The 16001-nt window shown below is 41.0% G+C and overlaps 1 protein-coding gene across 2 annotated transcripts in view; it reads left to right on the top strand.

Annotated features, from left to right (window-relative positions):
- Positions 1-16001, top strand: part of TPRG1 (tumor protein p63 regulated 1) — a 173511-nt gene that overhangs the window by 61541 nt on the left and 95969 nt on the right. Inside the window, exons 4-5 of one of the 2 annotated variants that reach the window (XM_023736773.1) lie at positions 10071-10247; positions 14624-14669. In XM_023736773.1, coding sequence (XP_023592541.1) covers positions 10071-10247; positions 14624-14669 — 223 coding nt within the window. The remainder of the gene's footprint in view (positions 1-10070; positions 10248-14623; positions 14670-16001) is intronic. The other variant, XM_023736774.1, reaches the window with a different exon arrangement.

Raw genomic sequence — 16001 nt, 5'->3', positions numbered from 1 at the left:
GGAGGAGAAAATCCCTCAGGGGGTGGGACTCTTGTTAGATCCTGGTGTGCTGCTGAGGGCTTGAGCTATTCTATAGCTATTCAGTATATTTGTGGGAAAGAGAGAAGGATGGATTGTGTCTAGAGTCTTTTCTTTTGTGGAGCTTTTAAATATCCTGTTTCTGATGGTTGTGTGGTAGGGAGAGCAAAATTGCCTGGCTGCAAAGGAAAAAAAAGTAGAAATAGGTGAATGCAATGGAAATAGTTGGGCTGGGGGTCAGAGAGCTGGATTCTGGTGTTGGCTTTCATTTTGTACTAGATGGGTGTTACTTCATTGAGGCTTGGTTCCTCCATCTGTAGGGGAGGGAGTGGGTAATGACCATTTAGTGTGAAAAAGTTTCATAAATTGCAAAGAAATTGTGGTTGTTCCTACAGGTAAAATGTTATCTGCCTAAATCTCCACTTTCTTTTTTCTTTTTGCTTCTGTCACACCATCCTCCTTGTTGATTCATGGACCTTGCTGGGTCCCATCTCAAGGCCTTTGCATCAGCTCGTCGCTTTCCCCAGAACACTATTCCCACAGGTATGTCCCTGACCCTGTGTCATCCAGATCTCTACTTGAATGTCACTTTCTCAGAGCAGCCCTCCTTTACCTCCTAACTAGAATAGTCTACTCTTCACTGTCCCACACCATCTTCTATACTGACCGTGATTTATTTTCCTTCATAGCATATGTAAATGCCTGCCATAGTATCAAGTATTTATGTGTTTTCTTGCGTCTGTGTCCCCTCCTAGAATATGTCAGAGACACAGGCTGGTTTGGTTCACCACTCTGCTACTGGAACTGGAATGAAATAGGTGCTCAATAAATATTTGTTGGATCAATACAGGGGGATGACTTTTGGCCTGGTTACCTTGTATTGCTTCACTGAATAAATATGTTCATCTCCCAGGCCCACTGCTCAGGAATCCAGCATTTGAAATGTAAGGAGAAATAAAGACTCATTCATGGTAAAAATGTGAGCTCTTAAGAATCTTGACAAAGCTGGTGGTCAAGAGCAGTTTGTCCTCAGGAAGAGACATAGAAAAGAAATCAACATTCACAAGATAGTTTCTCTGTGCCAGGCCAAGTTGTACCATGGCATGGTATAGTGATACTCTCTAGTTTTACTTATCCTGGCTAGGGAGTAAGAAGTAGAAGAAAGAGGTTCATTCTTGGAGTATTAAGAATTTTCGATAAAGTGAGTGGTTAGGATTAATTTTTTGGATCGGACAAGCACTCCGTAGAAATTCTCTGAGGCATTCCAATCTGAGAGGTTGGCTAAATCCAAAAATCTTCCAGTGGCCTCTAAAAATTCTTTAGGTCTGGGCTCAAAGAAAGGGGCACTAGGAGCACAGTGGTTAAGTGCTTGGCTGCTAACCGAAAGGTTGGTGGTTCTAACTCACCCAGTGGCTCTGTGGGAGAAAGACCTGGCTATCTGCTCCTGTAAAGATTACAGCCTAGAAAACCCTATGAGGCAGTTCTACTCTGTCACATGGGGTTGTCATGAGTCAAAATCAACTTGACACCACCTGACAACAACAACAGGCTAAAAGAGGGCCACTTTGGCGTCTGCGAGCTTCTAGGTATGGCTCAGATTCCTAGATCAACTCTTGAAAATGCCTTGGTATTTCTATATCTTGGTCCTCCATCTGGGGAGCCTTAAAATGGTACAGATTCTTGGGGTGCTGGCATGGTTACCTAGTATTCACTAAAGAAATACCTTCCTTATGCCACATAGTGGGAAGCAGTTCAATTGCAAATCAGTGACTCTACTTTTGAGCTGTGAAGTCCCTGTCTTCTGACTTGGACTCATCTTTGAATCCACTGTTGGTTTCTTTGGCCAAGGTATTTAAATGAGTGTGGCATGACTTTTCCAGTTGGGACTCTCATGCATCTCTGTTGTGCTTATGCTTCACCTGCTCCTGATTCTCACCTTCTAAACCTGGTGGCATAGTGGTTAAGAGCTACGGCTGCTAACAGAAAGGATGGCAGTTCGAATCCACTGGGTAATCCTTGGAAACCCTATGGGGCTTTAGGGTCGCTAGGAATTGGAATCGATTCAACGGCAGCGGGTTTGGTTTCTGTTTTAAAGTCTCCTACAGCATCCTCCTGCAAAGGGAATTTCGTGTATAGTGCATGGTCTCTATTGCAAGGCACAGGAACTCCAATATACCTTCCAATGTAATGAAAATACACCCAGATGTGTCAGCATATTACAATAACAGACAATCAGGGAAATACAAACTCTCCTGAATCAGAATCTTCATGGATGGGACACTACTTTTTCAGGGCAATTTCATTTCTATGATTTTCATTTACATATTCTGCAGACACTTAGTTTCTCTAACTAGTCACTTTGTTCATGTCCCTATATGTTTACACACACTGTTCCCTCTGTCTAGAATTAACTTCCCTGCCTCCTGTTCATCCTTCAAAACCCTCTTTAACTGTCACTCTGCCCAGGCCCTTACCTGACTTTCTAGGTGGCTTTAGATACCCTTCAGCAGAGCAAAATGGAGTCCCTGGGTGGCATGCATGGGTAAGTGCCCAACCACTAGTCGAAAGGTTGGTGGTTTGAACCCACCCAGAGGTGCCTGTGAAGAACAGGCCTGGTGATCTGCTTCTGAAAGGTCACCACCTTGAAAACCCTATGGAGCTGTTCTACTCTTGCACACATGGCGTCTCCATGAACTGGACTCAACTCGACAGCTACTAGCAACAACTACAAGAGCAAAATAGTTACGAGCACGGGTGCCGGAGGCAGACGCCTCATTCTGAATCCCAGTTGTATGACTTCTGGCTGAGTGGCTTTGGGCAAATTAATCTCTTTGCAAAGTAGGTGCACATTCAAAAAGTCTTGAAGAAAAGAGTGGATGCTCCTGAGTCCTTCCCTTGTTTACATTCCAAAGAGTTATCTGTGCTTTGCAACTTGTACTTTTCCAACACTAACATCTTTACCAAATAATGGAAAGTGAGGTGTTGACAAGAGGACCTTCTTCAAGGACGTCAGACAAATACCTGGGGTTCTTTTTCCACAACCCTGTGGACAATGGGCTGGGAATCGAGACTTGAGTTCTGCTACTGTGAATTTCTGTCATCGTAACAGTCTCATTGAAACTTGGGGTGCCACGTTAGCTCTGCCCTGTGTGATTTCACCTTACATCTTAGAGAACTGTGTATTCCTTAAAAGCAGAATTATTTTCACAGTATTCTCAGTAACTAGTGCAGTGCCTGGTACACAACTAGCTGCACACAGTGTTGTTGGTTGCTATTGAGTCAATTCCCACTCATGTTCACCCCCTTCGTGCAGAGTAGAACTGCTCCATAGGGTTTAAAAGGCTGTGATCCTTCAGAAGCAGCTCACCAGGCCTGTCTTCTGAGGTGCCTCTAAGTGGGTTTGAACCACCAACTTTTCAGCTAGTAAATCGGTTATCATTGAGTCAATTCTGACTCCTAGTGATGCTATAGAACAGAGCAGAGCTGCACCATAGGGTTTTCAAGGCTGTAATCTTTATGGAACAGACTGCCACATCTTTTTCCCACAGAGCAGCTGGTGGGTTCAAACCGATGACCTTTCAGTTAGCAGCTGAGTGCTTAACCACTGCACCACCTGGGCTCTTTTCCGCTGGTAGTCGAATGCTTAACTGTTTGCACTACTCAGGGGCTCCCTGGCTGATTGCAGTAGTGGGGAGAAAAGAACAAACTACTGGATATCAACTCAGAAGACCTGGGAATAGGGAAGGTTGTGGACCTTGGATTTTTATTAGAATGCTCTTGACTACTAACCTAAAGGTTGTGGGTTCAAACCCACCCAGCAGTACTGTAGAAGAAAGGCGTGGTGATCTGCTTCCCTAAGGATTACAGCCAAGAAAACTCTATGGGGAAGTTCTACTCTAACACATGGGGTCACCGTGATCTGCTGGACGGCAATGGATTTTTTTTGGTGTTGTGTTTGCTTTGAGGGTCCCCAATTTTAAACAAATCGAAGTGGGCCAGGGAAAGAGTAACAAAACGATTTAAAAAGTTCTTGTGGATTATTTAACTAAAGGTTTTACAGGACTCCACTTAACTCAGCGGGAGTGAAATTGCTTTGCTTCAATACCATGCATTTTTCATCTGTTGGTATTTGAAGTGCAAATCCAAATCGGATTCTCTTCAGAGCCTGGAACTCAGTGGGCGCTCAGGGAATGTGTGTGGAATGAAAGATCCAGAGCGTTCCTCCTGGATTGCAGATCCTTCCTGACTTTCTCTTTCAAGGACTGTGCTGAGCTATACCAGTTAAGAGGTTTGAGGAGGCATATGGGGGATGATTTGTAAATGAGGTATAGTCACTCTTCATCATTAGGGAAGATGCTTCTGCTGATGGAGCCCTGGTGGTGCAGTGGTTAAGAGTTCGGCTGCTAACCAAATGTCAACAGTTCAAATCCACCAGCCACTCCTTGGAAATCTATGGGGCAGTTCTACTCTGTCCTGTAGGGTCACAGTAAGTAGGAATCGACTCAATAGCAATAAGTTTAGTTCTTCTTTTGGTTTTATGCCTCTACTAGTGGGATGTGTGTGTTGAGAGACAGGGTAAGAGAAAGTAATAATAATAATAAAAACCAAACCCGTTGCCGTTGAGTTGATTCGGACGCCGAGACCCTATAAAGTAATATTAGAAAAAAAAAAGCCATTTTTTGAGAGAAATGATTTTCATACTACCAATTGGTTTGACACAGCTTTAAAAGAACAACTGAAAGTATTTTGGGGCATGGGAATGGGACCGCTGGGAAAGCATCTGGGATGATTTCAGTAACTGGCTGGCGGTCGTTCCAAATTGCACAGACGAAGCCTGCCTGTCATTGCTGGTTCGCTGTTGCCCTCTGCTGGCCAAACTGTTGTCATCCCAGGAAACTGCAGATCTCACCGCAGCACCCTGGTTGCCTTTCACCTTGAAGGGTCTATTTCTCCTCCCTCTCTTGTAGGGAAGTGATGCTGGCGCTAAGGAACCACAGCAGGAGAGTACAAGTGACTAGCGCTGTGCCGAGGAGACCGTTGCTCACAACCCAGGGAGGGAATCTTTCGTTCTCTTTTTTTCATTCTGTGTCCTGCTGATTGGCTGAGACCAGTTCTCCCTGGCCCAGTGAAAGGACCTGGGTATAGCAGAGGCACAGACTGTCCCCTAGACAGCCTCTCATTTACTGCCGGGGATGGGCAGGGCACGTACGGAAATCTTGGTAGTATAGAAACTGAAGCACAGATAAAGACTTGGGTGCCTCTAAATGAAAGAGACTTGGGGGAAGGACGCCGTGAGATGAAGTTTCCATGAAATAGCGTTTAAGCTGGGACTTGAAGGGTGGGCGAAATTTTTGTACGTTTAAAAGTATGTCTTTTATCATAAAAGTAGAACATACTCATTAAAAAAAAAAACCCTCTGGCAAATTAAAACATGAAAAGAAATCAAAACCATTTAAAACTCCACCACTCAGAAATAATCGATATTAACGTTTTGATCTGTGTATGTTTGCTGTTGTTACAAATTGGAAGCATACGGAAGGTAATATTTTGTATCCTGCGCTTTCTCACTTAGTATTCTGGCATACTCATTTCACCAATGTTCTAATTAGTCTTTGAAAATGTCCTGTTTGATGGGTATGCATTTTAATGTGTAGAACTAAGGATAGCGATTTCCCTAGCAGCATGAACCTAGGCATACAAGTTGCAAAGCACAGGGATTATTCATTCTTCACTAATTTGACAAGTATTTTTTTGGTAACCTACAACCTTAGAGGCACAATGCTGAGTAAGAACTGACTCAATCTCCATGAAGTTTACCGTATAGGAGAGGAGAAAGGCGTTTAGTAGGTAGTCATACAAATAACTGTAAAATTGCATTGGTGATAAGAACAATGAAGGTGTATATTAGAAAGAGAAGAAGGCATCACAGAGGTCTGGGAAGGCTTCCTGGAGTAAGGAGTGATTGAGCTCAGCTCTGTAGGCATTAACTAGGTGAAGAAGATCAGGAAGAACATTGTTAGCAAAGGGAATAGTATGTGCAAAGGCCCTGTAGTAGGAAGGTTCATGGTGAATTCACAGAACTGAAAGATCAAGGAAAATGGAGTGGAGAGAGACTTGGCCTGAAACGAGCTTGAAGAAGTAGGTAGGACCTGACCCTGCAGGGCCTCTTAGAGCAGGTTAGGAATTTATGTCATTTCTCACAAGAGCCATTGGGAGCTGTTGGAGTTACGTAAGCTGGGGTGGTAAGAGAAAGACCACGTTTGTCTTTTCAAAAGATCCCCCTTCGATACTGTATGGTAAGAGATTGGAAGGCAGCAAGAGTAGATGTAGGTAAACCAGATAAACTAGGTCTAGGTGGCTGTTAGCCCTGTGAGAGGGTGATTGCAGTGGTTCAGCCCAGAGATGCTGGAAGACTGGATTAGGATGGTGACAGCTGAGATGGAAAGAAGTGGGTGGTTTTGAGACAGGTTTTGGGAGCAAAATGTTTAGGACTTGGCCATATGAAATCAGGACTGTGGGTGAGGTTAGGATGACTCCTAAGTTCTGTCTTCCATAACTGGATGGAGAAGGGGTTCTTTCCCAAGACACAAACACAGGAAGAGGACCAGGCTTGGAAGGGATGATCAATCATGAGTGTTATTTTCTGGAAATAAGTTTTCCAGAAGGGGCAATTCCAGGAATGGTGTGCACCATTGCATCAGCTCTTTCCAGAGGTGGATTTCGCCACATTTGCACACCACACTGCAGGGCTGTCTATTGGGAGGTGGGTGGTCTAGATTTGGTGTCTCAGTACCTGTTTCAGGCCCCTGCACTGCTGCTTGCTCGGTCTAAAATATTGGGCAAATCATTTTAAGGGGCTCTGCACGTTAGTTTCCGTGCCTTTGAAATGAGGGTAATCCCATCTGATCCAAAGGGTACTTATGAGGAGTACAGGAGAACACTGATATGCATGGACTTTATAAACCTTCACGGGAGCCCTGGCGGCACAGTGGTTAAGAGCTTGGCTGCAACCAAAGGGTCAGCAGTTTGAATCCACTAGCCATTCCTTAGAAACCCTATGAGGCAGTTCTGCTCTGTCCTATAGGGTCACTATGAGTCTGAATCGATGGCAACAGGTTTGGTTTTTATAAACTTTCATGAACTGCACAAACACAACATATTATTGCTAACCCTACTCCTTCCTGTATTTGTTGCTGTTATCACCACCCAAACGTCAACAGTATTAATATTAGGAATATACAACTCCATGTTTTCTCTCTGAGTTCTTTGGAGAGAAGGTGTGATCGAAGTCTAAATAAATACCACTGAGGAGCTAGAGACGGTGACCCCACACTGTTTACAAGCCTGTGTGTTTACTGAGTTCAGACATGCCTGACATGAAAATTATGCGAGTGATATCATAGCGGAGCACTCTGTGTTCCTCAAAAGAATCCTCTTTTCCTGAATCATTTGCCTTTTAAAATAAATCTCATACTGGGGCTCTGAAAGTTTCAGAAAAGCCGTTCAACTAAAAGCTAGTTTTTCTTTTAAAACTGAAAAAATTGGATTGGTTTATTAGGCAGCCGCTTCTAACTTGCTGCTAAGGATGTGTTTAGAGAAATTTATATAGCGATCCGGTAAGACATTTCAAAACGAAAAGTCGCTTCTCTTTCTGATTCACACTGACAGTGTAAAAGACCATCAAGAATCCTCTCTCTTTCTCTCAGTGTAGTTTGAGTTGAGTATGGCTGTGGGCTGGAGTGGACAGATCGTAGAGCTAAGATGTAGCACACACCTCTCAGACTTTACACTTTTTCCTTACATGACAGCACCGACTCTCTGCCATATTCTAGCTGAGTGACACTGTATGTAACTTTCTTCACGGGGTTGTGGTGAGGTTTAGAGAGAACTCTTATGACTACGCAGTGGCCAGCACATAATATGGCCTCAGTCAATGACCGCATCCTTGCTTTTTTCTTGCTTCTGCTTCTTTCTCTGTCATCTTCTCCCCTTTATGTCCCCTTCTCTTTGTCCTCCCATTGATTTCACTCCTAACTTCATCTTGCTGTCTGTCTTTAGCTGCACCGAGAAGTAGCATAGATTTGAGTTGCCCAAAGTCACTTTGTGACTTAGGTCTCTACCAGTAATCATAAAAATCTAATTTATAGAGCACTGACTGTAGGTTATTTTCCTTAATCCTCTCCACAAATTTCTGAGGTATTACTATAGTGTCTGTTTAACAGATTAGACAAGTTAAAAGGTTAGTCCAGTATTATAGACTTAGTGATAGAACTGGAAGTTTCCACCTCACTCTCAACATCCCAACCAGAGTCCTCCAAAATAATTATGATTGGCACTCATTTATTCACTCCACGAATACTTCTTTATTATAGGTTATTCACCAGGATCTTTATAGACACAGTCTCTGCCCTCATGGAATATATGTATATATACATTCCATTTAATATGCATGAAATATAATATATATATAATATATGGGTATATATGGAACTACATATGTATTCATATAGAACATGTACATTGTATACACACACATATGTATGTATATGTAGGTATGTGTATATGTATACATATACACATATGTACTCTGTGTATAAATTACATATACTTACATGCAGGGTTGATACTCAGCCATACTCGCTGGCATTGCCCTATTCACTGTACTGAGGTGTCCATTCCGATTGGTTGGAGCCTATGTGGTACCTGCTGCTAAACATTTTGAATATCATTCCTTCTTACAAACTATGTGAATTGCCACAAAGGATGGGAAGATCAGGATGCCTTTAGAGAGGGCAATAAGAGGACAAGTATATAGAAGTGTAAGAAATCCTCTTTGAATGAGAGGCATTTAAACCATGACTTGAACAATGAGTGTTCTAGTCCTGCTGTGAGCTGAGGCTGGAGAGCTGGATAGAGGCCAGACTACACAGGGCTCCGTAGTCCATGTCGGGAACTCTGGATTTGATCCTAATATCAGTGGGATGCTATTGAATAAAGGGAGAAGGGGAGTGATACGATGCAGTTTATATTTCAAGAGTAGCACTGGGGTTACCTCATGAAGAATGCAGGACGCGGGGATGCCCATACTGACCATACATTGGATTGCCTCTGGGTACTGAAGATTCTGACGTGAATCATCCAGGCAGTCGCAAACGATCCTTTTCACTTTGTTAGGGAGGAAAAACCACACGCAAAAACAATCTAATATATGCTGAGAAATGCTGTGTCCTACAGGTTATGATAGACGGACGGTAAAGTGCTGTGTGCGAGAAGAACTAAAGACCACGCTCAATTCCTTTTCACCAGAAGCCATTGTTTGGATTCGTTCTTCTTCTCTCTGTTGGAGAAAGTCTTAACTCTCAGTCAGAATTTCCCGTGCACGTCCTGAACGACTCTCATATTTGAAGCAAATCAATCCAGTAAACACTTCTGTAGTGTCTACTTTGTGCTTAATTCATAAGAATCCTATGTCACCTGTTCTACTATATTTCTATCGCAAAGACATTGTGGGATGAGCTCAGCACAGTGATGTCTTGGGAGTCAGTGAATCTGTGCTCAAGTCCTCGTTTTACCTCCTGTCAGCAATGTGACCTTTGGAGATTAGCATAAGTTAGAACATAGTGAGTAAAGTTTGTGGCAGGGATTACGTACAAAGTAGTTGGTGAAAAGAAATGTTTCTGGTGTCCTTGAAGGAAGATGTGCTCTGTTACATTTTCCTAGAGAACTGGCACTGTGTGGAGGGACATGGATCATTGGACTACCGCCATAATAAAAACTTGGTGCTCCCCTAATGGATTCCAGGTTAAGGATAATCATCTCTGATCCCCGTGGTCATAAAGCCTTTCCTTTCCCTGCCACCTTCCCATCTCCTCTCGCCATGGAACCAGGCTGAGAAAAAGATGGTGGTGTTAGGTATTCCTCAGTCCTGCCTTTCTCTGAGGCAATCAAACTTCACTCCTTTTTGCATCAGAAGAAACATTTCAATAAATGCCATTATCTTTAACTTGGGAAAGCTATGCCATTAACTTTTCTTCTCTGTGATTATCCTGCAGGATAGACCACTGGAACAATGAAAAGGAGAAGATTGTGCTGATCACAGACAAGACTCTCTTCATCTGCAAATATGACTTTATCATGCTTAGCTGCGTGCAGCTGCAGCGGATCCCACTGCATGCAATCTGTCGCATCTGCCTGGGCAAGTTTTCCTTCCCTGGGATGTCGCTGGAGAAGTGAGTCTGATGTCTTAGACTTGGGAAAGCGATGTGGTGGGTCATGCAGGGAAACAGTCATGAAACTCAGCTCAGTTCTGTTCACTGGGAGAATACAGGGGAGAACAGTGAAGTCCCACAGTTGAATTTGTCAGTCATTGAGTTCCTAGTCCATGTGAGGCAGCAGGATACACTGTAAATACCCTTGCACATTAATAAGAGAAGCTGACAAGAGAATAGTCACATGTAAGGTAGAAAGAGCTGTGGGAGCACAGAGGAAGTTTTGCAAATGAACTGGTGTGGCAGAGAGTCTGGGAAGCCTTCCTGAAGGAGAAGCATCTGAGCCAACATTTAAGGTTGGGTAAGAGTTAACCAAGAGCCCTGGTGATGTAATGGTTAAAGTGCTTAGCTGCTAACTGAAAGGTTGGTAGTTCGTACTCACCCATGGCTCCATGGGAGAAAAGGTCTGGCAATCTGCTCCCATAAAGATTACAGCCTAGGAAACTGTATGGGGCAGTTCTACTCTGTCCTATAGGTTGCCATTGATTTGATGGCACACAACCACAACAACAACAAGTGTGTCTTCGTCATCTAGTGCTGCTATAACAGAAATACCACAACTGGTATTTCCTCACAGTAAACCAAAAAAAACCAAACCTGTTGCCAGTCGAGTCAATTCCGACTCATAGCGACCCTATAGAACAGAGTAGAACTGCCCCATAGGGTTTCCAGGGAGCACCTGGTGGATTCAAACTGTCAGCCTTTTGGTTAGCAGCCAAACTCTTAACCACTACGCCACCAGGGTTTCCCCTCACAGTGAAGTAGGCTAAAAGTCCAAATTCAGGGTGTCAGCTCCAGGGGAAGGCTTTCTCTGTTGGCTCTGGAGGAAAGTCCTTGTCATCAATCTTCCCCTGGACTAGGAGCTTCTTCACGCAGGAACCCCTGGTCTGAAGGATGTGCTCTGCTCCGGGCACTGCTTTCTTGGTGGTATGAGCCCCCCGCCATCTCTGCTCGCTTCCCTTTCCTTTGATCTCTTGTAAGATAAAAAGTGGTGTAGTCCACACCCCAGGGAAACTCCCTTTACATTTGATCAGGGATGTGACCTTAGCAAGGGTGTTACAATCCCACCCTAGTCCTCTTTAACATAAAATTATAATCACAAAATGGAGGACAACCACACAATACTGGGAATCATGGCCTAACCAAGTTGACACATATTTTTAGGGGACACAATTCAATCTATTACAATAAGTTTGCCAAAGAAAGAGAATGAGAGTTGAAGAACATAATAGGAGGAATAGCACAAACAGAAGAGTGGAGGTAGGAAAAAGTGTAATGCATTAGGGAATTGATATTATTCTGTAGAGGTCAGTAGAGAGATCCCAAGATGGTTAATCACCATGCCAGTGCCCTCTGGTCGAGGCCTACTCATGGCAACCCCATGTGCGTTAGAGCAGAACTGTGCTCCATAGGGCTTTCAATGACTGTGATTTTTCAGAAGTAAATCACCAGGCCTTTCCTCCACGGTGCCTCTGGGTGGACTCAAATGCCAACCTTTCAGTTAGCCACCAAACCGTTAACTGTGCCATCCAGGGACTCTGACAGTTAATGAGTTTTTCTTAAGTCTCTTTGGGATATTCCTTGGAAACTGAATGAGTAGCCATCAACTGTCTCGGAGATGTTGAGAGTTACAAAGATACCTGTCAGGTCTGTAGTGGAGGGTTGCTGAATTGAGTAAAGTATTTGTTATGGTCTTGGAAGTGACTGCCTCTTTTAAACACTGTAGATCTAGTCCAGAAGTGCAGCCATCTTTCTCTGAGACTCTAGGTTTGAGCTCTTCTGTTTGAGCTCTTTGAGGGCAGGTACCATATTTGTTGTTCTTAAAGCACCTGGCGTAGGGCCTGGCACATACTGAGAACTGGGAAATGTTTCTAAAATACAGAAAAAACTCATCTTCATGAAGGGATTGGTTTGTCTTACCTACAGCATCAAAGGCCTATTTTTTATTTACTCTTTTCATGGATGCAACAAGTGATTAATTGATTTAGATCATCAACTTTTTGAGCTCGTTGATTTAACAGTGTCAGTAATTACGCACACTGTAAAATATATATAAATCTCAAAAAAGAATGTTTCCTTTCAGGAAACGTCTCTCACTCCAGACTTTCTCAGTTCTCCAGCATTTTCTCCACAGGTGATAGCAGTTTCTTGTGTTTTTTTTTCTTTTCTTTTTTTCCAGAAATGGTCTGTGTATATATAAGAACAAAAATGCCTTTCTGTGTATACATGTGTTTATATGCACATATTTAGTATATGTGTACTCACATATATTGTTTTACCCAATGGGAGCGCATGGCATCAAATCTCCTGCTCACGCGGTTTTACCCAATGACGTATCTTGGAGGGTTTATTGTATCGGCAGCTCTAGGTCAAGGTCCCTGGGTAGTGCGAATGGTTAAGCCATCAGCTACTTCAGGGTTGGTTCAAACCCACCCAGAAGCACCTTGAAAGACAGGCTTGGCAATCTGCTTCCAAAAGTCACAGCCTTGAAAACCCTATGAAGCAGTTCTACTCTGCATACTTGGGGACCCCTTGAGGCAGAATCAACTCAACAGCAACTAACAGCTACAAGGACAACAACTAGGGGTCAATCTCAGCCTTTTCAATAGTGCAGAGTATTCCACTTTAAGCCATCATCTATTTATCCAAATACCCATTGATAGGTATTTGCTTTTATCCATTTCTTTACCTCCACAGTGCTACTGGCACGGTGGTTAAGAGCTTGGTGACTCACCAAAAGGTCAGCAGTTTGAATCCATCAGCCACTCCTTGGAAACTCTATAGGGCAGTCCTACTCTACAGGGTTGCTAAGAGTTGGAATCGACTCGACGGCAATAGGTTTTTTGGGTTATAGGATTTTTACAGATGAACTGTAATGTAAATTTCTGGAAGTGGTATTATTAGGTCAAACATCATGTGCATTTTATGTTGGTACATATAGCCAAATTGCCTTCTAAACAGGTGATACATATAAGGAACTTTTTTTTTTTTACTTTGCCAGCAAGACAGGTTAAAGAAAAGTACATATTATGTTTCCTTTAGTTTATATTATGATAATTTGAAGGAAGTGATTTTCTTATGGAGAAAGCCATTTTAATTATTTTTCTGTGTGCTGCCTATTTATAACCACAGCCTATTTCTTTTCTATTGGCATATTGACATTTTTCTTATTGATTTGTAGGAGCTCTTTATATATCAAAGAACTTGACCCCTGATCTGCTAAATATGTTGCAAATATTTTTTTCGCTAGTTTGTTACATCTCTTTTGACTTTTTGATGTTCTTTTATACTGTTTGTAAATATTTTTAATTTTTAGGTTGTCAAATTTATCAGTCTTTCATGGCTTTTGAGTTTATGTCTTGTTTAGAAACACGTTCTTCACACTGAAATTATAAAATAACATTTGCAGTTTTTCTTCTAGTATTTTTATAATTTCATTTTAAAAATAGTTACATTTATGTTTTATCTAGAATTTGCTTTGCATAAGGAACACAGTATGCAATCAACTTTATTTTTTATCCAGATGGCCGGCTAGATGTCTCAACATCATTTATTTAATATTTCATCTTTCCCCATTGATTTGAAATGCCACTTTTATCAAATATTAATTTTCCGTGTGTATTTGTGTCTATTCTGGATTCCTCATTTCATTCTATTTATCTGTCGTTTATTCAAGTACAAAACGGTTTTAATTATTGTAACCTTATGTTATGTTTTAATATGTGGTAGGGTTACTCCCCTTCATTAGTCTCCCTTTTTAGAATTTACATCTTTATATATGCATACTTATTTTTTCATCAGCTTGCCTAATTTAAAAAAATCTTATGTTAATTAGAATTTTCAAATATTAAATCAACATTACATTCCTAAAATAAGCTCCCTTCTTCATGGTGTGTTATCCTGTTTCTACGTTGTTGGCTTCAGTTTACTAATTTTTGATTAAGTACTTTTGTGTGTGTGTTCATGAGGAATATTAGTCTGTTACTTTCGTTTTTTGGTAATGTCTTTGTCAGGTTTTAGTACTGAAGTTAGTTACAGTGGCCTTATAAAACTCTTTGTTTTCTAAAATATTTTATGTATAATTGGTGTTATCTCTTCCTTGAATGTTTGATAGAATTTACAAGGAAACCATCTGGGCCTGGCATTTTCTTGGTGGAAAGATTTTTGATAATAAGGTTAATTTGTTTTATAAATATTGGGCTGTTCATATTTTTTCTTTCATTTTGTGTTAATTTTGGTAAATTCTACATTTCAAAGAATTTACCAGTTTCATTTAAGTTGTCATATTTGTTTGCACGGAGTTGTTAATATTATTCCCCTATGATCCCTTTAAATAGGAGCCTTGGTGTCGCAATGGTTAAGTGCTTGGCTGCTAACCAAAAGGTCAGTGGTTTGAACTCATCAGTGGCTGTACGGGAGGAAGATGTGGCAGTCTGCTTCTGTAAAGATTACAGCCTTGGAAACCTTATGGGGTGGTTCTACCCTGTCCTGTAGGGTCGCTGTGAGTCAGAATCAGCTCGACAGCAATGGGTTTTTGTTCCTTTAAATAGGAACTTTAGTTATAACTTCTCTCTTTTCTGATAAAGGTTGTTTCTCTTTTTTCTGTTACTGAACTTAGATAAGGGTTTATAATTTTTTTTTTTTTTTTTTTGGTTTTTGCCAAGAACCAGCTTTTTGCTTTGCTAATTTTCAGTATTGTTTGATTTCTATTTAGTTGATTTCAGCTCTTTTTTAAATTTTCTTCCTTCTGTTTACACTGGGTTTACTTTTTTGGTTTGTTTGTTTTAAACTTCTTAATATGGAACCCAAAGTTATTTATTTTAGGTTTTTCTTCCTTTCTAGCATGCGCATTTAGAGCTATAAACTTTCTTGTAAGCACTGCTTTCATTACATCTCACAGATTTTTACATATTTTGTTACTATTATCATTCAGTTAGAAAATTTTTTCTAATTTTTCTTGTGATTTCTTTTTTAATTCATGGATACTTTAGAAGTTGCACTGGCTAATTTCCAATATATTTTGCTTTTCTTGAGAGACACTAATATTACTGATTTCTAATTTAGAGAAATACACTGCTTGATTTCAGTCAAAGACTTGCTTTATGAGCCAGCCTCTGGTCTATCTTTGTGAATGTATCATGTGCTCTTGTAAAGAATTGTGTGTTGTGTTCTATAAATATCAATGAGGTCATTGTGATTAATAGCATTTTTTAGATTGTCTAGTTTTTAATCAGTTACCGAAAGAGGGGTGCTAAAATATATTATCATTGTGGAATTTTCTATCTCTTTAATTCTGTTAATTTTTGCTTTATGTATTTTGAAGGTCTATTATTAGATGCATGCACATTTATAATTGTTATGCCTTCCTGGTGAATTGAGTCTTTTTCATTAAGAAACATTCCTCTAGCTCTGGCAATATTCTGTATCTTGATGTCTTTTTAAAAAATCTGATATTATTGTAGTCACCCCATACTTTTTATACTTACTGTTTGCATAGTATATCTTTTTTCATCCATATTCTTCCTATTTATCTATGTCTTTGTATTTAAAGTGTGTTTCTTGTAGAGATCACATAATTGGGCCTTGCTTTTATTTATTTATTTATTTTATTGTACTTCAGGTGAAGGCTTACAGAACGAATAGTTTCTCATGAAACAGAAGTACACATGTTGTTTTATAACATTGGTTAACAACCCCACAACATATCAACCCTCT

Source organism: Trichechus manatus, unplaced genomic scaffold (assembly GCF_000243295.1).
Source record: "Trichechus manatus latirostris isolate Lorelei unplaced genomic scaffold, TriManLat1.0 scaffold00092, whole genome shotgun sequence".
NCBI lineage: Eukaryota > Metazoa > Chordata > Mammalia > Sirenia > Trichechidae > Trichechus > Trichechus manatus.
Note: the sequence above shows the minus strand (reverse complement) of the source record. Positions and strands in the feature narration are given on the sequence as shown.